The 25,404-nt window shown below is 39.4% G+C and overlaps 2 protein-coding genes across 4 annotated transcripts in view; one reads left to right on the top strand and one right to left on the bottom strand.

The window, feature by feature from the left end:
• LRRC19 (leucine rich repeat containing 19) overlaps window positions 1-22,571 on the top strand; it is a 23,829-nt gene extending 1,258 nt beyond the window's left edge. Inside the window, exons 2-5 of the mRNA XM_042449848.1 lie at window positions 17,487-17,579; window positions 18,088-18,598; window positions 19,937-20,128; window positions 21,102-22,571. Of these exons, the coding sequence (XP_042305782.1) occupies window positions 17,496-17,579; window positions 18,088-18,598; window positions 19,937-20,128; window positions 21,102-21,409 (1,095 nt within the window). The 5' untranslated portion in view covers window positions 17,487-17,495 and the 3' untranslated portion in view covers window positions 21,410-22,571. The remainder of the gene's footprint in view (window positions 1-17,486; window positions 17,580-18,087; window positions 18,599-19,936; window positions 20,129-21,101) is intronic.
• IFT74 (intraflagellar transport 74) overlaps window positions 1-25,404 on the bottom strand; it is an 80,995-nt gene that overhangs the window by 44,012 nt on the left and 11,579 nt on the right. For 2 of the 3 annotated variants that reach the window (XM_042449844.1, XM_042449846.1), the window contains exons 6-8: window positions 24,061-24,121; window positions 23,685-23,744; window positions 22,437-22,498 (exon numbers count right to left, since the gene is read on the bottom strand). In XM_042449844.1, the coding sequence (XP_042305778.1) occupies window positions 22,437-22,498; window positions 23,685-23,744; window positions 24,061-24,121 (183 nt within the window). The remainder of the gene's footprint in view (window positions 1-22,436; window positions 22,499-23,684; window positions 23,745-24,060; window positions 24,122-25,404) is intronic. The other variant, XM_042449845.1, reaches the window with a different exon arrangement.

Here is a 25,404-nt window from a genome sequence, read left to right as displayed (position 1 = left end):
CGGCTCCCATGTTTATTTGATGCTTGTACAGGTGAGCAGGCCAAAGTCCCAGAGATGCGTATAGATGCGGTTCCATAGTGTGAAGACCATACCCAGAATGTGTGAGTGAGGTCATTTGCATCTTTCCATAAGAAAATGATGTCTGAATGCACTTTTAATTATCCAGAAGGGCCTAGGTTTCTAGTACACATGTGGTGTTCTCACCTCTCTAAAGATCTTGCTCCACATCCTCTTGACTGCAGAAATGTGAAAAGTATCTATAATAACTGGACAAGCAAGAGCCAAGTTAATCCACCTGAAGATATCAACTCTGGTGTCTTGGGCATTGAACAAATAGGCCAAATGAAGCAGCTTCCAACCACTTTGAGGGGGTGGTTGTAAATGATGCATTCCCCACAAAGCGGCCCGAAGCCGCTCTGATGCTGTGCTCTGGTCCTTTGGACCGGAGCAAAAAGGACCAGGATAATTTGGCACTTGGCCATACTAGCGGGGGTCAGTTGCGGCAGCCTACTTTGGAGTGGGCTGTCTGGTCACTGCATCTCGGCCATTCCAATTAATTCATATATTTCAATAACAATAATAAAAAAAACTTGTTTTTCTCAATCGAAACAATTCTTTTCTTCAAAACGGGGGGGGGGGGGGTAGCCATTCCGGATTTACAATTATACTTTACAGCTTTTCAACTATCGCATCTTATGCGTAAAAATGGAACTTTATGTAGATCATACAACTTATTACAACAATTTAAAAAAAACTACAGGAAAGGAGATAAAGAACTAAACAACCTTGGCTTAAACTAACTATTGAGATCGGGCAAAAATGGAAAGATATTCTCTCTCCAAATTGTCACCTGATTGTCCGTTTTTATCACCCAAATTTTTTATCATGTAGATAAATTCGGCAACAAAAGGTTAGGAAGAAAAAGGAATTATGAAATAAGATCTCTTTAGGAATATAAAAACTCAAATCAATAAAGACTTTAGATCTTCTTAAATCCATTATGGATTTGTGGTTTCAATTTAAGCAAATAAAAACTTCTCCTCAGCTTGCTCAAGAAAGGGGAAAGTTGAGATCTATGACTCCCTTTGAAAATGTATGCAATGACTCTAGTGGAAATAGTAAAGGCTCAGTCTCCCACATATATTATCTTATATTGAAAAACCTCCTATCAGGATACCATATGTACTAGATGGTGGGAAAGTGAACTGAAATATCACTTTTGGATCAGATTGGTATGCTATCTGGTTATCTTCTGTATTGAAGTCAAGATCAGCTTTAACTAGAGAGAACTTTTCTAAAGGCACAAATAAATGGTATTTAACTCCTATTAAAAAAATCACAGATGATAAATTGTGGAGAGGTTGTCCAGTCTTAGGGACTTATATCCGTATGTGGTTAGACGTTTTAAAATTAACCACTTCTGGCATGACGTGATCAACCAAACTGCTTCAATTACAAAAACAAAAAATAAACTTTTGCCCAGCTCTTTTGTTATTTTCAATATAAACAAAAGTATAAATCTTTTAAAAAAATAAGAAGTTGATCCCTTTTTTGTTGACAGCTGCTCGATTAGAAGTGGCCAATAATTGGAAACAGGCTTTGTATCCCTGGAGAACTGGTGGGAAAGAGTTTGGGATATTTTGAAATATAACTCAAAACAACAAAATCAAAGACCCTTCAGGAAAAATGGTCTCTTCTTATAGATTATATTAATACAAATTTTATATTCTGTCTCCTCCATCTAGCCACTGTCCCTATGGTCCAGATTATTTAAATAATTTGAATGTTGTGAAAAACCTTAATAAGAAATTCCTTATTAATTTTAATAAGCAAGGATTTTCAATGATTTCAAATTCTTTAACCATTGTCCTTATGATTGTTGAGATTTTGTATGATATATTTGGAATAAATTTTAGGGGGAAAAAGAGGAAACAAGCCAACCAGTTTGACTTTATCTGCAAAATAGGGAGCACATTCTTCACAATGAGCTGTTGAGTGGCTTACCTTCTCCCTGGACCAGCTCCTAACAGATCCCTGATCACTCAAAACAGCCCTGCTAAACTGTTCTATGCATCTGCAGTGGTTTTAATCAGAACTACTATTTGGCTACTTTTGTTGCCACACCATAGGCCTTCAAGTAGTTTTTAAGCCAGTTTTAGACTGGATTCACTGAGTTTTCTGCCACTGTCACTCTAGTCTCCGTCTCATTTGTTCCATTGCTGCAGGCTCCTAGAAAATCAGGGAGCTAGTTTAGCTCCTATCCATGAGACCCTTGGGAGCCATCATGGCATCTGCCATGATCATGACTCCATTCCAAAAACCAACCAAGGCTTCGATAGGATCCCCTGCCAGGCAGCAGGAAACTCCCCAAGAGCCATCAGGAATCCATCTGGATCCATAAGCCTCTGAGGTGGTCCATTTGAGGAGGTTTGTGTCGCAAGCCTAAACCTGACCAAGAAGTAATCTGTCCATGTCAATAGAACATAAAAAGCTCCTCCATTCCTAGGGCTGACCAACAGGTTTTGGGGCTAACCAACAGGACTGAAGCTTAGAATAATTAATCTATGTGTAACAACTAGGGTTATGAAAAAAGAGATATCATCAATTCACAAAATTTCTTACCTTATTTTTTCTCTCTGTAATATCAAATCCTTACTTGTGTGTTTTCCTGGTGGGAAAAAAAGAGATGAAGGTGCGCTGTGACTTTCCTAGCTTTCAGCCCTTTGTACCCAATAGGCAGGTAGTTTATAATAGAAGAAAATACAACACCAGCTTTAGCAAAAGATTGACTAGACTGGGTAATTTTCTATGTCTTTATGATTTAAGAGGCTCTCAGCCAATCAGGAAGGATTAGGTCATGTTCATGAAACAAAGCTGGAGGTGGGGTGGGTAGCAGAGGTATAGTAAACTACTGTTAGAGTTTCCATTAAAGCTTGGTTAAATAAATGGAGCAACTGAGGTACAAAGGTTACTTCTTCTTGGATATAATTATCAAGCCAGTAAAACATCAGCCTGATCACCTCGGTATACATTTCTATAAAACCTGACCTACCTTCATAAGGTAGAAACATGGCTTGCACATCTGATCAAGATCACCCCCACCCAAAAAAAGGTTTCAACAACTAACAGCTACTAAAACGCACTAAGAACAGCATAACGATAAGAGCAGGAGGACTTATGAACAGTATGAGAATGCTGTTCTCTTATTCTGTGGCACCGGGTTTTTCTCCTCCAGTGTTTCGCACTGGTGGCAGTCTTAAAGCTTCATCTGTTCTCAGCCATCTGAGAGGGCAAAATACAGAAGCTTCTACGAAACAAAAATGTATAAGTGTCTTCTAGTTATTTATGTCTGCACATGCTTGCCCTGTTCTCATAATCTGTTATGTATTTGGGATGGTGGTTGAGTCACACCAGTTTCCCCAATCCCTATCCTTAGTGTAGAAATTCGTGTCAAACAGACATCTTGAAAAGGCAGAGTACTTACAAAAGGAAAGGGAAAGGCTTATGCTGTGCATTTTATGGGTCCATAGGTTATATTCAGAAAATAATTTTGTCTACACAATCACTTACACGTGAAGGTCTTGATTTGGATCAAAGAGTGTACTAATGTCATACTGTACTTTTAAGTACAATTCTTTATTCTGTATTGATGATGGAATTTAGCTATATGATAAAGATTGGCCAGTTGTGATTGCCATTAGTTTTAATGTGTAGGTTTTTTTAACATGCTATAACCCCATTTTGTATTTCCCAACTATACCATCATTTTTATGCAGCCATTATAACAAGTATATTTTTTCTTAATCTTTTATATTGTGACTGGCATTATGATAGTAAACTTGAATGTATCAGTGGTGTGATTTTTGTGGCAGTGGTCATTTCTGCTTGAACACAATCTTTCAAATAATGGAATGGTTGTTTTTTCTTTTGGGAAAAAGGTAAATATTTGATTCAAATATACACTCATTCCTATAACTTCAGTTGAAATCAGCTCACGGGTTCTATGATTCATCTTTGCCTAGAAAGTACTTCTCCTTTCTTTACCCCACCCTGGGAATGTTGAGCGACTTCCTTATTTCTCTTTTCTAAACAATCCTGGTGTGTGCTAGATAGGGGTGAAAAGGTTGGCAGCAACAGTGGTGAGAGGGATGGAACATGTGGGTATATCTATACCTGTAGCACTTAATGCCAGTTATTCTTTTACACATATAAACTGGCTGACGGACTGGTTTTTTCTGTGAAGTCTCTCTGAAGCAGGTGAAACTGAACAGTGCCAGAAAGTAGGCATATGCCAGTTATTCAAGAATTTCATCAAAAACACTGTATTTAAAAAGGATTGTTTTGATTCCATCTTCATTGTGTGTCATGTTTTAATGCTTTTTCTTACATGTTCTGTTTTCCTGTTTTGATTTCATTTGCTTTAAGTAGTTAATAGGCCTGTCTGTCAAAATGATAACAGAGATTTGAATTTAAAACAATTGAAATATTGACTCAAGATTACAAAAGTGTTGGTCATTGTGCTGCAGCAAAGAAAAGCTCATTCAGGCTGTGGAAGACGAACATCCAGCAGGAAAAGCAGGCTGCAGAAAACATCATCAAAAATATGTCTGAAAGATCAAGTGAAATACATGGAGACAAAAGTGGCCAAATGAAAAACTTATACAGGTGACCTATTGACCTATATGATGGTTTGAATTACATCTTAATATGACCAGCATGATTAAGATTTGATGAAATGGAAAGACTCCTTCAGCAACCTAAATGCAACACAGTGACATTAAATCTGGAAAAAGAAATCACCTCATCTAACCAATCTAACAGATTTTAGTTCCATTGAAAGTGACTTCAGCCTGAAAAGACAGGTAAAAAGGGATGCCGCCAGGCTGTGTGAGAGCATAGCGTTTAGATGTTGCACACACCGAACAGTCAGAGGCGCCCCAATGCCGCTCTAAACAAAAAGAACCAGCCTGAAAAAGGGTGGAAAAGAAATCACTACCTTTCAGAGGCTGGTTTGAAACAGCAGCGGTGGTGGGATTGGAGCATGCACATGTTGCTGCAGTGCTGGAGTAGCCCTGACCCACCCTTTGGTTTGATCTGTTTTGGCTCCTTTTACTCAAAAAAGACTCTTTGGATCTTTAATAGATATATCACTGCAAATCTTCATTTTATACAAGTATAGTGTGCCGCGCTATAAGCAGGTGCACTAACACAGTCCGCTTATGCGGAAACCACGCAACAATTAAAGAAATGGATGTGCACCTGTGGCAGTGTGCCCTGCCCCAAGCCACAAGCACGGCCCCAATGGTTTGCAATGGGATGCGAGCATACACAGATTTCCCCTATAAGTCAGAATTTTTTAGTCAAAAAATTGATCCCCAAAAACGGAGTCGGCCTATACAAGGTCAAGTTAGGTATTGTACTTTAAGTCTTATTTTAAAAAAAGGAATCATGCCCTGGTGAAAGGCAAGAAGATAATGTGTCCTGGAAGCACTGACTACCCCTCCTCTAGTTTCTCACCATACAGCCTTTGGCGTAAGCACAGTTAGGCCTGCTGGAATTCTGTATGTTCTTTGGCACCGTTTTCCTTGCTTCAACCTTTAGATCTTTTGTTACATGCCCTAAATTTTACCTCTACTTATCCATGAGTCATAGCAAATCCACGATTTTGACCCCCAACCTGACCTTACTTTATACATGAGGCGATTATAGTCGAATATAACGATAATTACAAACCATGTGGGCTTTTGAAACAGGAGCAGTATTGCACTTAACGGTTTTGTTTTGTTTTGCGTGTGAAGCCCCAATTAAATTGCATATCAATGTTACTTATTTGTAGGAATTATCTGCTTTACAGCAAGAGAGGGATGCTTTGGATATCAAAGAACAACTTTAGATGCAGTAGGTATGGCAGTAAATCTTATGTTCTCAATTTGAATATAAAATGTGTGAAAATGGAGAGAGTGTTGGAATCTGATGATGGGTAAAAGGCTGACTTGAATATTTTTGCTCTACATTTTTTAAATATGGCTAAAATCCCATGTTATCATCATTTTATTTTATTTGCTGGACAATGAGTATCAATTATGACGGCCATTATTAACCAAGAGAGTAGTTGGGTAAGTGTGGCCACAATCACATCACCAGATTTCAACAGCAAGCAATAAAAACTGAAATTATTAAAAGGGAGCAGTGTGCTTTGACACCTTATATCAGCAACAGTGTGGAGTGTAGCCTGTAGTAGGTGTGAGAGGAGGGCACAAGTAGCCCCAACTCCATCAAATCCACCCGCTAAAATAGTAAGTAGATAATTAATACATTGCAATAATTCAGGGTTATTCCATACTTGGCTCAGTCATTAATTGGAATGGAGACTACATCTCAAGAAACAGCAAGAAAACTTATGAGCATATTTTCTAGAGGTTTGCTGGTCGAAACAGATCTTTTTTTAATGATGCTGAAAAACTCTTTGGAATAAACAAAGTTTGGATAGGCTGTAGAACCCCTCTACACTTTTCACATCCAGAGTAAATTACAGAATATGTAGACATTTAAAAGCTTTAATAGCTTGTAATTTATCTCACTTCTCCCTTTCACATGAAAAGGGAAATTATTTTGATATTTGGTTTATTATTGTTTAGTTTTAATGCATGATCATTTGTAGTTGTTACAATCCCAATTAGTTTAACCAAGGATGAAGAATCTCAGATCCATGAATCAGATATGGCCCACATGACTTCCAAATAGGGCTGCCATTGTTGGTTATTGGCGGGACAATCCTGGATGGGAGGGTCTAAAAAAGGTCTGTCCCAGCTGGCATTTTGACCCTCCAGTCCAGGCCTTGCTCCAGTCACATTTTGTCAGTCTCCAGTCTGCTGGAGAAATGTGGCTGGAAAAAGGCAGAAAGTCTCCTCCTTCAAGATGGACTCTCGGGTTCCATGGTCCTCCGCTTGCCCCTTCTCAGAAAACCCAGCGTGGCCGACAGGCCTCCCCAGGGCTGGAGGTGGCAGCGCTGCACTTAGGGGCCCAGCCTGTTCTTTTTCTCTCTATTACCCCTGGGGCGCAACCATGCTTGGAGAAATAGATTCTATTTAATAACTAAGTATGCGCTCTCACATACACACCCCACTAGCTCACCATAGCATATATATTCTAGGTAAACTATAGTTAACCTACCCACTGCTAACCTGCGCATAGGTAGAGAATATCATGCACATGTGAATAAATTAGTACTCTTAATGTTGAGGATGGATAAGTACATATATAAGAAAAGATTTGTGAAGGGACCCTACCTATTTTAGCTTGACCTCTGCTTTCATTTTGCTGTGTTCCTCATATTTTTTGCACCTTCCTCCACGTCAGACACTTGCCTTTTCCCAAAAGTTAGCCACAAATAGGGACCCAAAAAGGTCAGTTTGGGATAACAATGAAACATTTTGTACATATAAAATTTTTCATTACCACTTCTGTCTCTCAGGAAATAGCCCATTCCCAGGTTAAACAAGAAGCTCACAACTGTATGAAAAGCTTTCGTGGTCTCGAGGAACATCGGAATCAAATGATTTTAGAAGAAAAAAATAGGGGCTCTCCCAAGAAGAGAGAGAGAGATTGCTTAAAAGGTAGGAGAACAAGCGATATTAGTGAAGGGGAGCTTTCCCATAGCAATTATTAAAGGATGATTTGAAAAAACTGAAAATAGAGATCTTCAAGGCCCCTTCCCACTTTATGATTCGGAGTTACACTAGATCTGTGCTTTGTCATGGCAAAGTGAAAAGGGCAGTTGCTGATGTAGGGACAGTTATTTCTTCCCTTCACCCTCTCAGGAAGTAGAATTCAAAGATATAGCTGTGGTTAGTCTGTAGAATCAATATGCAAAGAGATCTTGTAGCACCTTTGAGACTAAGTGAGAAAAAAAAGAAGTTGGAGCATGAGGAAGTAGACTTACATCTACGAAAGCTCATGCTGCCAACTTCTTTCTTCCAGTTCGTCTCAAAAGTACCTCTCATTGCTATCAGTGCATAGAAGTCACTCTAGATGAGCTGAATGACTAAATGCAAGCTTATTTCAAATATGTATGAAGAGGGAGATGATTCCTTATTGCTAAATCTTCATTGCTAACCTTAAAATGGTCCACCCCAGTTGGCTTATGGATCCAGTCTGATCCTGATGCCTCTTGGGGAGGTTTTTACTAATTTGGCAGGTGGTTTCTTGACTGATCTCTAGGGTGGGGAAATGGCCAAGGTGGTTAAGTCCCAAGAGAGGAAAATCCAGGCCACTCTACACCTTGCTGCAAACAACTTGCCTGGCACTTTGCAGATAAAATTGCTTGAATATTTGATTTGGGTACGAAACTGATACAGACCAGGGCATGTAACTTTGGCCCGTTGTTTGTCCATTGGTAATGCATACTTTCAATTTGAGCAATTGGGACAGGATTACTGAAGAGATGAGAGCCACACATGTGTGTTAGACCTGCCCTTCCTGGCTTAACAGAGCCAGAGAAGGACTGGCTGAGAGGTACAGGGAGAAGTCAGTGCCTCATTAAAAAAGAAGAAGAAAGCCAGAGTTCCATTGTTGATAGGGCTGTTATAAGACCATTACTAAATAAGCCCTCCCTGGATTCCCTCACTTGGGGTAATTATCATCCAGTCCTAACATTCTAGTTTTTAGGCAAGGTTCTGGAGCATGTGGTGGCCTCCAACTCCAGGGATTTCTGAATGAGACAGATTATTAGCTGTTAATTCTGGTTTGAGGCCCAGATATGGGACACAGAGAAAACTTTGGTTGCCTTGCTAGATGACCTACATCAAGAACTAGAGTGTGTGTGTGGCTCCATATTTGTTCTGCTGGACCTCTGCAGTTTGATACCATCCACCTGGTATCCTCTGGGCTAGTTGCTGGGATGGCACTCGGGGCCACTGTTTACAAGGATTTTGTTCCTTCTGAAGGCACCAACCCAGAAGGTGTGCCGGGGGACTCCTGTTCAACTTCTTGGCCAGTGGGCAGTGGGGTCCCTCAGGGTTCAGTTTCTGTTTCCACATGCTATTTAACGTAACACATGAACTGCTCATAGAGAGGACACCCAACTCTATTATAAGTTTCCACCACAATCCACAGAAGCTATTTCTGTCATAAACTGCTGCCTATCATCAGTATTGGATTGGATGAGGGTAAACAAATTGAAATTTAAATCCCAACAAGATGGGGGTGCTTCTTATCAGCTGAAAGGCACTACAGGAGAGATAGAGATTTGGCCTGTGCTGGAGGGGCTTACTCTCCCTCGAAAGACACAGGTTCACAGCCTGGGTATAATGGTCGGCCCTCCACATTCACAGTTGTTTAGGGGCACAGAACCCCCACAAAGGTGGGGGGGAAAACAGTGCCTGGGGCTTAATGCAGATCAAAATGACCCCCACCATTTTCATGGCAAACGTGGACAGATCAGACAGCTCTTTGAACCCCTTCCATACTTTGCCATTGCCACTACTGAGAAGACCCCCATAGATGCACTGACATGGAAATGGGGTGCCGGCTGCAAACCACATAGTCAAGTACCCATTTCCACAACAGATGCAGTGACAGGGGCCTCCTTACTAGCAATAAAGGGTGTGTGGCAGTAGCAGCTCATGGCATGGGGAAACAGGTGGGCGTGTAAATACCCACCAGCTCCATGCCAGCCCTTGTGTCAAAACTGATCCTGCTTCACTTCCAAGATCAGATGGGAGTTGAAGCCCTTTAGGATACTATAGTAATAATATTAATCATATTATGAAGTGGCACTGATCTACTCTATTTCTAGTGAAATCTCTGTTCTTCGTTTTCATTACTATAGACCTGGGTATCGCCACACAGGGGATACAGTCCCAACACAAAACCACAGATAATAATAACTCTGGTGGATAGAAATAAACGGCTTCGGGCAGAAGTTGACAATACAGTTGCCACTGGAGGACTTAGAGATTCTAGAGTACAACCTCTCTAAGCATTTCTAGGTCCTCCAGGTTGATTATGGGTCAACTGTTGCCAAAAGCGTACATAGAATGTACTGCTGGTTAGAAAATGCTTACAGAGAACATATTTTTTTTGTTTTCAGCTGCAGGGATGTGAAACTGGTACTGTTTCCCGTGGTACGGGGGTTTGCAGTGAAATGATACAGTATATAGAATTTTGCAAAGGCCAGAACTCGTTAGTTTATTGTAATTAATGTGCTTTTGTTTAAGGTGAAAGAAGACCAATCAAGAAATAGCAAGCATGGAGAGACAGTAAGTGTTTTCCTCTGTTCTCTTTGATGCTGGCCCAATGGCTGTGTGGATTAATGCAATTGTTACAAACTATTCTGAAAAACTGATGAGGTAACTTTATCAGCTGTGTGTAACACAATCTAATACAGTGCACCCGTTCCATACGCAGGTGCACCATATGCAGCTGCTGGGTTATGCAATTCAGTGAATGGCATGGTGTGTCCATGGTGCGCACGTGCCGCACCACCATAACCATGAGCCCCATTCTTGTGAATGGGGCTCGCAGAGCTTACGCAGATTTGCCTTACGTGGAGAGAATCCGGAATGGATCCGCCGCATAGGAAAGGCTCCACTGTAGATTGCCTGCCAAAACATTCCAGCTTATTATATGTGTAAATACAATTAGAATTGGTGTATCTGATGATTGAACTATTACTGAATGTAATGTAAACTTCCAAAGATTATCATTGACTGCTCAAGTTCTTCCATGTTTGACTGTCACTTGGCTATTTGTTTCACTACAGTGGATATAAGTTAGAGGTGATAATAGGTCAATTGGATGGGTCTTTGTAAAGGAGTTTTCTTTTCTGATTTCAGTAGTTCAGGGGAATAAAAAAGAAATATCTTTGCAGGTATAACAGAGTACATAATCATTTGTACATGTCATCTAGATTACTTTTTAAAATAGTGTTAGTATTTTGGCTCTCTTATGTAGAAGTATAATTAAGGAAACATCCAGTCATCTTAACAACCAGCAGGGGACCCGTTCTTAACTAAGCAAAACGAAGTTACTCTCCACCACAAAAAGTGTAGCATATGTAATCAACTATGTAAAATCAGTTTTATAATACTGATGAACTAATATATGTAAACTTTAGTGGTTGCATTAATTACATCATGTAATCTAGTTCACATGCTGTTTTATTATTTTTTATAGAAAAACTGCTAAAACTATATAATGTAAAGTGTTTGTGTCATCCACTTTTGGGTGCATTCTGGTTAGGCTGAAACAGAGAATAAAAGAAAAGGATTGATCAACTTAATGAAGGAATAAGACGTCAGGTTGACATGGATGTTGGAAGAGCATCAAGGTAGAATATGAGATACGTGTAACTTTTGAAGCTTGAATTTCTCAACCTTCTGTAATTGCATTGCCCCTCCCTGGAACTGGCTCTGATTCAGAAGTAAGATTGTAATATTGTAGAAAATTATTTTAAGCATCTATTATGCTGGCTAGAGTTTGGCCATGAATAAAGTGAACTGGATGTGATTGAATGTGAGTGAGGTTAGCATCATATGCAGCTGAGGCTCAGAGATCAAGATGTGTTAAACTTTTTTTGTTTTAAAAAGTATCTTATGTTGCCAGAGTATTCTGTTTCTTATCTTGGGGACCTGAAAGAAGGGTGAAAAAATATGAAGATAAAATGATAGATGTCGCTCTTAGACAGTGTGCATCTTTGTACCAAAAGAGTAGCAGTTGTCTTTCACAACAAGGCTGGCCTTGTAGAAGTTCAAATTCTGTGATCAAAAGTAATTACTAATTGAAAAATAAATAGTAAATATTTAATAATTAAACAGTTATATTATAGGTATATATGTTAATATAAATATAACCAGTGCACACCATACCATACGTGGGCCACACTATAGTGGCTTTCAGCTTACGCTTGAAGCTAACACAGCAAGTAAGGCGGAATGGGTGCGGCACCCGTGGCGTGTGCGCGCACTGCCGTGCACACCAAGCCCCAGTTATATGCCAAGGTGGGCTCGAGCAGTAGGCCCAGTTTTTCGCCTTCGTGCCGAGGGGGCCCAGAACAGATCCCGCTCATAAGGCCAAGGGTCCACGTGTATATTATTTCTGAGGATTCTAAATGGTCCAACTGACTTGGAATAGATGTAGTGGGAGGAAGACTCCAGTTACAAATGAGTTCCTCGAAGTGGGGGTGGTACCCCTGACACCATGAAGGGCAGTGGAAAAAATCCAGGGTGGTGGTGAGGAAAAAGGGGTTTGGTGGGGGGGTGGGGGCGTTCAGTCGCAGAGTACTCCATACACAAGAAGGCAAGGCGAAACCAGTGGCCTTGTAGGAACCTGGAGGAGATGGTGGAGTTAGAACATGTGGGCAGACGGAGGAGAATGGTGCCAAAAAGGAGCGTTTCACATTTGGGATGTTGAGTTAAGCTTTGTGAATTTTGGGGGCATGGCAGATTGGAGCTGCACTGTTGCGTCCTGCTGCTTTCGTGTCATGGACAAAACCAAGAAAAGAGATAGCAGAATAGAACAATGCTTCGCTCTGTTGGATGAGGTGACAATTGGAAACGGTATGGGGAAGACACAGCTCTCGGAGGAAGGATGGGAGGAGTATCTGGGGTTGGAATTGTGTTTCAAAAGATATAATTGGTCTCTCCTCAGGTTGAGAATGGATGTCTTCACCAAGAAGGGAAAATGGAAAACCAGCTGTGGCTCCTCTCAGCCCTGTCAAAATAAGTGCCTTCCTCAATGGGGGAGACATTTCTCCCGTTTGCACCATGGTTCCACCTTGGGAGCAGCAACCGAGCAGGCCATCAAGCAGTGGAAAAAAAACTAAGAAGACTCTGTGTCTCACCAGGACAGGCCAAGAGGCTTCTCAGTAGCCTATTCAGCCCAGTTGGCCTGCGTTGTGCTGCTTCCAAGGTGACCGGTTGTCCTGGCGCGTGCGTCAAACAAGCTGTCTCAGGTGCGTGCTCCGTTTCACCACCTTGGGGTTTTATCAGACGAGCTCGTTAAGAAGAGGTTACTATTCCAGTGGTGACTCCTCTAGCTGCACTGGCCTCCTGTTGCAATGCTGGGGATTGGCAGTTTTAAGGAGGGGTATGTTAGAAGTTCTCACGGCAGAGAAGTTTAGCTCCTTACAAACTGCCAATCCGCACGCAGTGCAACAGGAGGCTGCTAGAGGAGTCACACCGTGGAATGAGTAACTCCGTTTAACGAGCATAGTGGTGATAAACATGCCTTGTCACACAGGATTCGAGGCAGCAAACCAAGCCAGCCAGCCAGCAAATGAGAGGGAGGAGGAAGGCCTGGGCCACGACTGCTGCGCTGTATTCACACATGAGAAAGCGGTAGGGGGCATATTAGGCGGTGGCAGGGCTGAATGCAGCTGAGGTAAAAGCCACTGGCTGCTGCACAAAACAATAAGACATAATATGGAAGAAATAGGTGTTGGGGGATGCAAGGGTGTGCCATAACAAAAGGAAAGGCGGCTGGTAGTCTGAAAAATAGTTGGATTTGGGGACTACTGCTCTAGTGAGAACATTGTTTGCACTAGACAAGGTTTAGCCTCTTGGCGTGGGATTACATTGATCAGCACAAGAAAAGATGGTTTTTTACAACGTGATGGTTTAGAGATGGAAGGGGTGGGGGTCCGTTCATATCCCACTCGGTGGGTCAGCGTTCCGCAAGACTAACCTAGGTGGGTTGGATGACATCAGGGGGGAGAAGAGAAGAGAGGAAGGAGGAGAGGCTTCACTCCCTCTAATGCCATCTGGGTTCCATCATTTGATGCCCATTTGGGTTCCACTGAACAGAGAAAACTAGAATTCCATTTGTTTCATTTATTAACGGCAAATTAGCCAGCATAGTAAAAAAATTAATACCTATATTACAAAGAGAGTCAACTAGATATAACATACACGATTTTAAAACGCATTTGGCTAAAAGTGTATTTTTTCAACCCGGTAGGATTATCTCCATTAGTAATGTAACGATGATTTTTTGTCAATCAAAATAGAAGAAATCTATAATTAACAAAATTATCAGCTGATAGGTTGTATTGTTAACTTATATCCTTAATGTGTTAGGATACAATAAAGCAAAGACCTGTCATTTCCCCAGCCGGTAGTGAAGATAACATTGGAGTTTTCCAAATGTCATAAAAGTGCAGGCAGCTTCATAATCTTATATTTTAAAAGACAACAGAAGAATGGAGTTTATCGCCTTGCCAATGTACTTTGAAAACTTGGAATATTCCGAAACTAAGAAAGAGCTGTTATAGGCTAAATCAGAACTGAATATTCCTCCCTTTCTGCTGTATTTTGATGGCAATTGTACTAAAAGAGATCTCAATACTTTGAAACGGATGTGTGCCCTTGTTGGGTAGAGTGGAGAGGTGCAGTTTGTCAGTGTCCGTACGTTTAGTTAACGATCTTTTTATAAGAGATATCAGAGCCTCACTTATGTCCACCCCTCTTATGCTCAAAGATTCCCAGGTAGACAAGACAAATTCCCTATGTAGAATAACTTCTCTCGCAGATACTGAAATGAAGCAGATAACTGCCGCAAGTTGCTAGATTCCTGTGGCAGCTTCTATCTAGTTTTGTCATAGAGATGTAGTAAAAATAATGTTTGTTAATATTTTGGTTATTTGGTTTTCCCCACAATGTCCGTCTTTTAAAGGAATGAAGGTGGTTTTAAAATGTGTATATTATACCCAGTCGACTGTCCCTTGTAAAGTATGTATATTTGTGGTTTTTTTTAATATGGCTGGCCATTTGGCCAGTAATAAATGAAATGAAGGCAGCATAGAAATCGCATCCATGCCACTCTGCAACTAAGAAGATCAGGTTCAGGTTTCTGTCTTGCTGTCATCATTAGATGTGGGACAACCATGTAAGAAGAAGTCTCCTGCGGCGGTTCTGATCACGTTATCCACGGATAACAGGCATTTTCCTGCTGCCCAGTCGCTCCTATGAGGGTAAGAAAAGTTTTGGTGAAGTGGAATCTTGCTGTTATCTCCAGTAAGTGGCTCAGAAGAAGAAGAAAAAGATGTGATTCCCCCATTCCTCCACGTTTATTTTCTAGTTTTTGTAAAAGGTACTCAGAATGATGAGAAAAGTCTCCCCTGTCCCGTAGGAAAAATGGTAGCTACGGTTCATGTTTTAGAGTAGTCAAAGAGTGTAACCTGGCACTGCAGAAATAAAAGCAGTTTGACACTGCCTTTAACTGCCTTAATTCTATCCTCTTGGAATGCCTAGGTATTTACAGTTGGGTTGAGGTTACCAGACACCTCTCTATCTCACCAAAACGTACAAGTCCGCAGGATTAAACTGACAGTGAAAGTGGTGGTCAAACTTTTTTTATTTCCCTGCATTTGGAAACAGTTAGAGGAGCCATACCTGGACTCCACAGTCCCAGGGTCAAGATTTGCACATCAGCCTAACCACAAGTGTGATGATATCTGTCCGTTTGGACGTAGAATCTACACAGGTGGTAATGATAAGATGTTTCACTGAATATCCAAAGGAATGTGTTGCCGTAGGCTTATATGTTCATAAGGAACACAAATGTGTGTGTTTTTCTTTCCGAAATGCACTACATTCTGAAATCAACTTCATACTGTAACACAGTTCTGTCTTTTCTTTTTTCTGCTTTTATCTCGTGTTTTCTTTCATTTCACACCTTGGCACATGTATTGTTGTTCCCTGTCAGTTTGGATGGACTAGTAGATGATAAGATATTGCGTGGTTTTGTTTGTTTACAGCATAGCAACAAAAGCGTTAGCAGCGTTTCACATGTAGGATCTGTTCCTAGAGGGTAGGCAACCTGGCGGCGCCGGCAAAGGTCCTTGGGAACCGGCCCCCGGTCCTGGTCCTGCGCACCCTGAGTTGCCCACCGGGGCCTTTGGTGTCTTAGAAGCCTCAGAAACAATGAATTTAATATTAACATTTGTTTTAAAAATCAGCATTTTTTTTTTCATTGAGTGTACGCTCCATTTTTTTTAAAAAATTAAAAAAAGTGGTCTTCCATTTGAAAATTGGTCCTATCCAAACATTTTGTCCTGGTGTATAGTTATAGTATTTTAAAATTTTTTCAAAAGTGGTACAATGCAAATGTATTCAAACCACATTCAAGGCATGCAGAGTTTAATCCTGAATTGGGTCTATTTGCACTGGTTATTCACACTGCCAATGATATAAATAATTTTTAAAAAATACTCAGGAAAAAAACGGTACTGATTATCTCAGATTAAATGTGTGTGTGTGTGTGTGGGGGGGGGGGGGGTTGGCAGCCCCCTCCCCAACTTAACATGATGCATTCGGGATGCATGTGAACAGAAGATATTAAACTCGGATTCATCCTGGATTACTTTCTGAACAGGTCTAAGCAGGAGGACTGGCTGAGTGGGCAAGGCACGTGATTAATGCCTCTGTGGTAAAGAGAAAAGAAAACAACCCACAGAGGCATTAAAAATTTTTTTGAAAAATTCTTCTGGAGAAAAAAAACCTTCCCTATAGATTAACATATTAGATAACTATAGGCCAGTCTCCAATATACTGTTTCAGAGAACAGGACCCAAAACAATGGATGCAAGCTACAGGAAAAGTGATTCCAGCTCAGCATTAGAAATCTTTCTGACATTAAGAGCTATTTGACAGTGGAGAGGGGTGGAATCTCCTTTGAAGGTTTTTTAAACAGAAGCTGGATGGCCATCTGTCAGGGGTGCTCTTACTGTGTATTCCTGCATAGCAGCAGGTTGGACTGGATAGGCCTTGAGGTCTCTTTAATTCCCATGATGCTATTCCATTTGGGGGCAAGGTACTAGAGCGAGTGGTGCCTTCTCAACTTCACATGTTCCTGGGCGAGGCAGATTATTTTGATTCGTTTCAGTCTAGTTTCAGACATGGTTATGAGACAGAGACAGCTTTGGTAACTTTAGTGGATGACCTACACTGGGAACTGAACTGTATCTCTCTAGGAATATCTAGGTCCTCCAGTGCAACTCTATGGTCAACTTTAACTAAATGTTGCACTGGAAGACATAGAGATCCCTAGAGAGAATACTCTACTAAGCATTTGTAGCTCCTCTAGTGCAGTTCTATGGTCAGTGTCTGTTGGATGTTGACCACAGAGTTGCACTGGAGGAGGTAGATTCCCAGAGAGGTGTCCTCTCAGATAAAAACATGGTGTTTTTGTTATGTGCCCCTAACCCTAGCGAATATGGAAGGACAAGTGTACAGTTCTACAGTGGCTCTGTCCTTCCCTGGAGGGCTCTCAGAGGGTGGTGCTGGGTGATTCCTGTTCAGTTCCTTGATTATGTCAGTGGAGTCACTTGGGGCACTGCAATCAAACTCTGATACCCTTTATGACCAGAATTTGCCCTGTAAAAAACTATGGGTAAGCAACTGATTTGGCTACCTATTTATTATCATACTGAATCTGAATATCTGCTAATACTCAACTGATAACCTGTATCTAATATTCCAAATTGACAGATTTCAAACATGAGTCTTCCTTGGCTCTTGCTATTGGTTGCAGCTCTCTTTCGACACTCAGTTGCTAGTGAAGGCAACACTACTTCTCCAGTGGTAAGCTCTCTTATCAAATACAGCTATTGCTCTTTTAGATTTTACCTAGAAAACGTGCTAACAGCCAGCCCCCATCCATTGAATACACTCCAAGACACACAACCTGGCTTTGGATCATACAGTGAATGCAACAGAACGGCAAAATGCATAGACAGCTGCAGGGTATGAAGGAGGAATAAGTTATATCCAAGCTCTCCAGGGCAGGCCTAAATAGTACAGTGTTTGTGAGTACATGTGTGTGTGCATGTGCACGAAGGGGGACCAGATCTCTTCCTTCCCAGTTCCACTAACATAAGCAGTTCCAATTCCCTTTTTTAAATGATTATTAAATTCTTTATTTGCCTTAACCCAGTTCCACTGGATCCTTCCCATTAAATCAGTATTTTTAATAAAGGTTTTCACAATATTATGTAATTACAGATGTATGCATAGAATGTCCTCTTTTTCCCCCTGCTAATTATTTTTCTAAGCTATTTTCATAATCATTTTCTCTCTCTTTATTTAACAGGTCAAGTCTACGCAATCCACAAAAAGCACCTTTTCTCCCCTTCCTGACCCAAACAAAAACTTATCTGTACTACATCTCAGTTATAAGAACATTACTTTGAATGAGAATGAAATAACAGGTCTTCACAAATATATTAATACCAAAGAACTATACCTGAATAATAATACTATTGCTGTTTTGCGTAATTACAGCTTCGATGGTCTTTCAGAACTAGCAATTCTAGATCTCAGTAACAATTTTATCACAACAGTGGAACAAGCAGCATTTGCTGGTTTAAATAAACTAACAGCATTGTATCTTCAGAATAATAATATTGCACAAATAGATTCTAATGTTTTCACACTGCTAGGAAGTTTGAAGATCTTGAATCTACAAAAAAACCGCCTGGCCAATTTTGACATTAAAGTATCACTTAATTTAATCAGCATTGCATTAAGTGAAAATCCATGGAATTGTTCATGTGGCCTCCTTAGTTTGCAAGATTGGCTGAATAACACCAATGTAACTATGGGTAAGTGTCACAAAATGTCTAGGATTTTAATGATTTTATATATATGATACTCATTTGTGGAGTAATGAAATGGATATGTGATTGTAGAAATATCCAAACTTCTCTTAATTGGGAGCCAATATCCAAGAAAGTGTTCCCAATTTAAAAAATATTCATTACAAAGATAAGAATGAGCTGATTTATACAACACAATAGTTCCTTAAGAAATCAGCTTCAACCCATGAATAAGAAAGGTGGCTTGTTAAACTAATCAGTTTGTTTAAATGTGTGCTCAATGACTTATATAGACCATAATAAGCTTTTTAAAAAAACTGACACTAAACATTACCAAGAATCTTTCAGCCAGCAATGCAAGAGGGGAGCACAGGACCGTAAAGTTTTGCTCAGGCTTGTTCCAGCTCATGCACATAGTGCAAAAATAGAGGTGAAGAAATGTACTTCTCCAGATATCACTGGATTTTAATTTCCATGAGCCCCAGCCAACATCGGTCCAAAACACACTACAGAAATAAAATAATCCAATTTGAGGCCGTTTTAACTGCACTGGCTCAGTGCTAGGGAATCCTGGGAAATGTAGGGTGGAACCAGAGCTCTCTGATAGAGGCAGCTAAATGTGTCACAAAATTACAGTTCCCAGAATTACCTAGCATTGAGCCAGGGCAGTTAAAGTGGTGTCAACCTGGATTATTTCTGCAGTGTGTTTCTCCATCCCAATGCTGGATTACAGTTTAGCATCACATGCAGACCAACTTGTTTAAAAACAGTCTTTTTATGTAATGGAATTGATTTAATTTTAAAAAATGGCTGTACTATGATCCAGAAATATGCCCAGATTAATATGGTTCCATGAAACCAGAGCACTTCTGTGTTCATCTAATCAGATGTAAGATCCACAGAGTTCAATAGGGCTTACTTTCAGGTACACATGTTTAGGATTTTGGTTAAACAGATGAATAGCTTAATAAGATATGCTTGGCAATGCTACAGGTGATATTTGAAGCTGCCTAGCTCAAAGGAGTATTTGGCAATTCTGGCAAAAAAATTAATTTTGAATTAAATATTTATTGAACCAGGCTTCAAGATGATGGCACATGCCTGTGAAACATATTTCATATATTTGAAATGTGGTGGTTAAACAAAATGAAAATTTAAATATAAATCAATTCAGAATAAACTATATACAGTACAACACTAATGTTTGTGACCCTGGCATATATCATTCTGCTTTGTCCATTCAAAGCAGGTTTATCTGTAGAGATGAGGTTCACTGTGTATAATTGCATAGGCCAGACACTTTAATATTGTTTCACAGTTTTTTTAAATTGCTTATATTTTCAGAAAATGAGAATACTACTGTGTGTGCTTCTCCAAGCAGTCTGAAAAAATATCCTATCAAAACAGTGTTTCTACCAAATTGTCCGAAGAGACGGACCACTGAAGCAACCGCCATACCTTTCCAGTCTATTGATTCAAGCAATGATACTGTATTGGCTGCATACAATGGTACAATTAGAAAGTCATTATCTTCAGGTACATTTTAGTTTAAGATACTATAAGTGCTTGTGTATTTTGCTGTTGGAGACATATTTTTCATGTCAAGAATTATTTTATTGATTCATATCTTAAAACATTAAATTTCCTCAAAAGAAAGAAGTGTTTGAGGAAATTCTTCTTCCTAAAAAAGAGTGAAAGCAGATTTCACAACTTATTTTTTTTTAAAAAAGGAAACAAGTGTTTTCTAGAGCTTTCTGAAGGAAGAATTTTTGTAAAATTTGCCAAGAAGCCAACCCTTGTCATGATTTAAGGGTACTATTTCTATTAAACCCTCATGTAAATTATAATATTTTAACAGCCACTTAAATGCTAAAAATATAATAGCCTGAGATATATTATGAATACAACTTTGTTTTGGATTTCTATGCACATTATTCAAATAATTGTGTGTAACCTTGTGCAAAACTATGAAAAAGCCTTTTCTTGAGTAGTTACTCACTGGGAATACTACAATGGAAGACACTGGATAGATTTATATGCATATTGCTAACTTCAGATTAATCAGGCCAGTAATGAGATTTCAATAGCTTGGAAATTCAAGTTGTTCTCACTTCGGCAGCACATATACTAAAATTGGAAATTCAAGTTGATTTGTTAACTCTCCATTTCTGCTGTAACCTCAACTGATCTAAAGCAAGAAAGCTTCACTTTATGATGTTCATATAGCATCACACTTAACTTGATGAATTATATAAACATGGATCACTGTCAATATTATTTATAAATTTACAGTATTCAATCTAAGTTTACTTCTAAACTATTAGTAGGCAAACTTTCTAAAGATAGCATTTGCTATGATGCAAAAGATAAAACAGAGGGAAGTTTCATGTTAAGCAACCAAATCACTGATGGATGCCCTCTCAAAGCCAGCCTACTTTGCAGAGGGGTGGTGAGGAAAAATTTAGATGAAACGTTTTAAAGTATTTATTGTATTTATTTTAATATGCAGGTTTTCAACCCCCTGGAAAAAGCTGGACCTTTCTGATGGGTGTCCTAGTAGTTATTGTTGGCACAACATTATTGATAATTATGGCCATCAAGTTTCCAGTGTGGTACCGTTATTTGATTAGCTATAATCATAGCCGTCTGGATGAAGACGAACCTGAGATGTTTGAAGAAACATTCACGCCTCATATGTCTGCACTTCCACAGACACCAGATAACTATGAAGACGAATCTGTAATAGTTTTTGAGCAATTTCACTCATTTGTTCCAGAAGATGATGGATTTATTGAAGATAAATACATTGAATCATGAAAATTTACTATAAATACCGCAGACAAAACATCACTCCTCTGTCATGAAATATCAACAGAGAGCTGTAGTAGTTGCAGATCTATAAACTATGGAGCTAAAACTAATTTGCCACTGTCTGTGATTAATCAAAGAATGGATGATTTAATGTAGATGTATGATTTTCTTGCAAAGAAAAAAACAACTACTCAGTGACATATTAGTGGATCATCTAGCTTTTCATATCTAAATTAATGCATTTCCTTTGAGTAAAAGAAAGAGAAGCATAGTTGTGTATATTTCAGCAGGAAAACTGGTGTTCATCATGCTCAGTGATCCACATTAGGCAAATCATTAAAAAGGTCTGCCTTAAGAGTTTTAAAAGGCAACTATCACTGATGGAGGAATGAAATCTGCACATGAACAGAAAATATTTAACTTCTGTAGTTTTTTTTTAAAAAAAATAACTGTTTTTGTTGCACTGTACAAACACAATGTGGAAAAAGTTACGTATTTGTTTGAAAAATCTGTTTCCTTACTAGGACGTTAAGCTCTGAAGCAGATACAATTGCCTTTCTTATTTTTTTATTATTAGAATCAATTCAGTTGCAGAGTAGCTGCCATACAACTGTGGCTGAACTTATCAGCTATAGTATTTATCTCATAGTGAATGAATTAAACTAAAATATTGGGCATGAAAGACGCATACTGAATTGCGAAGGGCCTCTTCTTGCCCAATTTATCAGAACTTCAATTATGTGCACTTTGATTGAACAGTAACCATTGCCACACTCTCTTTCTCCTCACTTCCCAACACAATTTTTTTAAGGATTAATATGGTGGACATAGAAATTACTGCTGTTTCACAATATTTGTGGAAATTTCCAGGGTTAGCTGTAGCAAACATATAAAGTGCGAAGGGAGACACAGGTCTTCAAGGTCCTGAGCACTAACATGAACAAGCCCCAGGAAGTTATATTTGGCACCATAACAACATAAGGACCACTCCTATGAACTTTTCAATTCTGAAATGTTTAATTCAGACACTTACTTTTGCCTTTCGGTAAATATAATGTCAATGCCTTGAGCTTCATGATCGTTTTGTGCTTTCAGCTATTAAAATGACAAAAAACAAACAAAAACAGTAACTTCATCCTAAGACAAGCTATTTCTATTGTTGTTTCTACTGTTGTTTCTTTTATTCTCCTGTATTTGTTATTACTGCTTATAAACTATAGATCAGGCTTTGAAAGATGATCGGAATTTAGGGCAATAACAAATACGCCTTTATTTCACAAGCAGAACAGCTAAGTTGTGCATCCAAATAACACGACTCCTTTATTGAATGAAGTAACAGATCTCCACAAACATTTATTTATACCATACCTATGGCAGGTTCTTGGGAGAACTGGCAATAAAATAAGTTAAGACAAATAATAAATGAAGTATTTGCATTCAGACTCACAAACCTAGAACAGACCTACTGAACTCAATGGGACTTTAATTATGGTGGACTTGAGTGCCACTGATTTCAATAGGCCCACTCTAAATATTCCACATAGAACACCATAGTGCAGAAGCACAGAATTAAAGAAAAGAGTAGAATTAAAAACAAGATTAATAGCATGGGAATTAAAAGAGGTTTCTGTTTGGTGCCTTAGTAAGCAGCAGACAAATTTAGGCCTCAGGCCCTGATACTTCTAGCACCCAAAGCTGCAAGCAACACAGCATTTCCAAACAAACTACAATCAGATCCAGCTAGGATATGTATATAGAAGTCTGTTCCTGGGCTTCTTGTGACCTCTGGCAAGGTCAGGTGAATACAAGACATCAGAGGTCTCTTTTTATCTCATGTTGCTTCAGTGGTAAAATATTTCACTTCTGTAACCACTGCACTACCATTTCAGGAGAAATAAATATTGCACAGTTCCTTTTACTTGGAAAATTTGTGGCATTTCAAATTCTCTTAAAAGTAGGATGCTATTTTTAAAAGGATATTCTGGCCAGGAGGAAGGACAGTAACTGTACACTCTTAATGAGAATTAACTACAAGCCTAAATCAAGCAGTACAAATGTCCAGCCATTAATGTGATGGAGATTTTTTCTCCTTCCCCATGCAGCCCTTTGTGGGAGTTCACTCAATGAGCAACATTATTGGATCCTAGCCATACCGTCCTCTTCCTACAGTGTTTTAACACCACCAATGTGAATTTCAAATGGGAATCAGCACTTAGCTGATGATAAGCCAAAAATTCAAACACAGTCAACACTGAGATCAAAATGCAATCTTAATACTTACCAGATTATAGTCACTCATTACTTCCTCCATATCAGTATTGGTGTTAAGCTTATCCACCAGCTAAAATAAAACACAAACCCAATTAACTGCTACATAAAAACATAACTAGACAACTAAACAGACTACTGGTATGGAACATTTCTCATTCGATGTGCATATGTTGGATTAAAATGGATAAGGGAAGCAATGGCTAGACTGAATATTTTTTAAAATCTATGCAATTCAAAATTAAATCTACCATCTTTGGTGTCCAAAGTGGATCAGGAAAGCAATGAACAGAAAACATATTTTAAAGAATCTGTGTGATGCAAACCTAAATACAGTATTTTTGATGTATTAAACCATTACAAAAAAATTAGGTAAAACAAAAACGCACCATATTGTAGTCTGCAAGTTGTCCCTGAAACTCCTTGATTTCACTAGCTAAGGATTCTGCTCTAAGAAGACAGGGGAAAAAAATAAATTAGAATCATAGAATTGTAGAGTAGGAAGAGACCACAAGGGCCATCCAAATCAACCCCGCCATGCAGGAAATCTCAATCAAAGCATCCTCAACAGATGGCCAGCCAGCCTCTGTTTAAAGACCTCCAAAGGAGACTCCACCACACTTTGAGGGAGTTGGTTCCACTGTTGAACAGCCCTTACTGTCAGGAAGTTCCTCCTAATGTTGAGATGGAATCTCTTTTCCTGAAGCTTGCATCCATTGTTCTGGGTCCTGTTCTCTGGAGCAGCAGAAAACAAGCTTGCTCCCTCCTCAATATGATATCCCTTCAAACACTTAAACAGGGCTGTCATATCACCTCTTAACCTTCTTTTCTCAAGGCTAAACATCCCCAGTTCCCTAAGTCATTCCTCATAGGACATGGTTTCCAGACCATTCACCATTTTAGTCACCCTTCTTTGGACACGCTCCAGTTTCTCAATGTTCTTTTTGAATTGTAGTGCCCAGAACTGGACACAATATTCCAGGTGGGGCCTTACCAAGCAGAATATAGTGGCACTATTACTTCTCTTGATCTAGACACTATACTTTTATTGATGCAGCATAAAATTGCATTGGCCTTTTTAGCTGCTGCATCGCACTGTTGACTCATGTTCAACTTGTGGTCTACTTGGACTCCTAGATTCCTTTCACACGTAGTCTCGTTCAGCCAGGTGTCACCCATCCTATATCTGTGCATTTTATTTTTCCGCCCTAAATGCAGTACCTTACATTTCTCCGTATTGAATTTCATTTTGTTAGCTTTGGCCCAGTTTTCGAGTCTATTCAGGTCATTTTGAATTTTAATCCTGTCCTCTGCAGTATTAGCTATTCTTCCTAATTTGCAAATTTGATAAGCATGCCCCCAATTCTGTCATCCAAGTCATTGATAAAGATGTTGAATAACACTGGGCCCAGGACAGAGCCTTGTGGGACCCCACTGGTCACTTCTCTCCAGGATGAAAAGGAGCCACTGTTGAGCACCCTTTAGGTTTAGCCAGTCAACCAATTATAAATCCATGTAACAGTTACCTTGTCTACCCCACATTTTACAAGCTTCTTTGCAAGAATGTCATGGGAAACCTTGTCAAAGGCCTTACTGAAATCAAGATATACTATATCCACAGCATTCCCTTCATCTACCAAGCTGGTAATTTTATCAAAGAAAGAGATCAGATTTGTCTGGCATGACTTGTTTCTCTGAAACCCATGTTGACTTTTTGTGATTATGGAATTGCC

Source organism: Sceloporus undulatus, chromosome 2 (assembly GCF_019175285.1).
Source record: "Sceloporus undulatus isolate JIND9_A2432 ecotype Alabama chromosome 2, SceUnd_v1.1, whole genome shotgun sequence".
NCBI classification, from domain to species: domain Eukaryota; kingdom Metazoa; phylum Chordata; class Lepidosauria; order Squamata; family Phrynosomatidae; genus Sceloporus; species Sceloporus undulatus.
The sequence above is the reverse complement of the archived record's forward strand: the minus strand, read 5'-3'. Positions and strand labels throughout refer to the sequence as shown.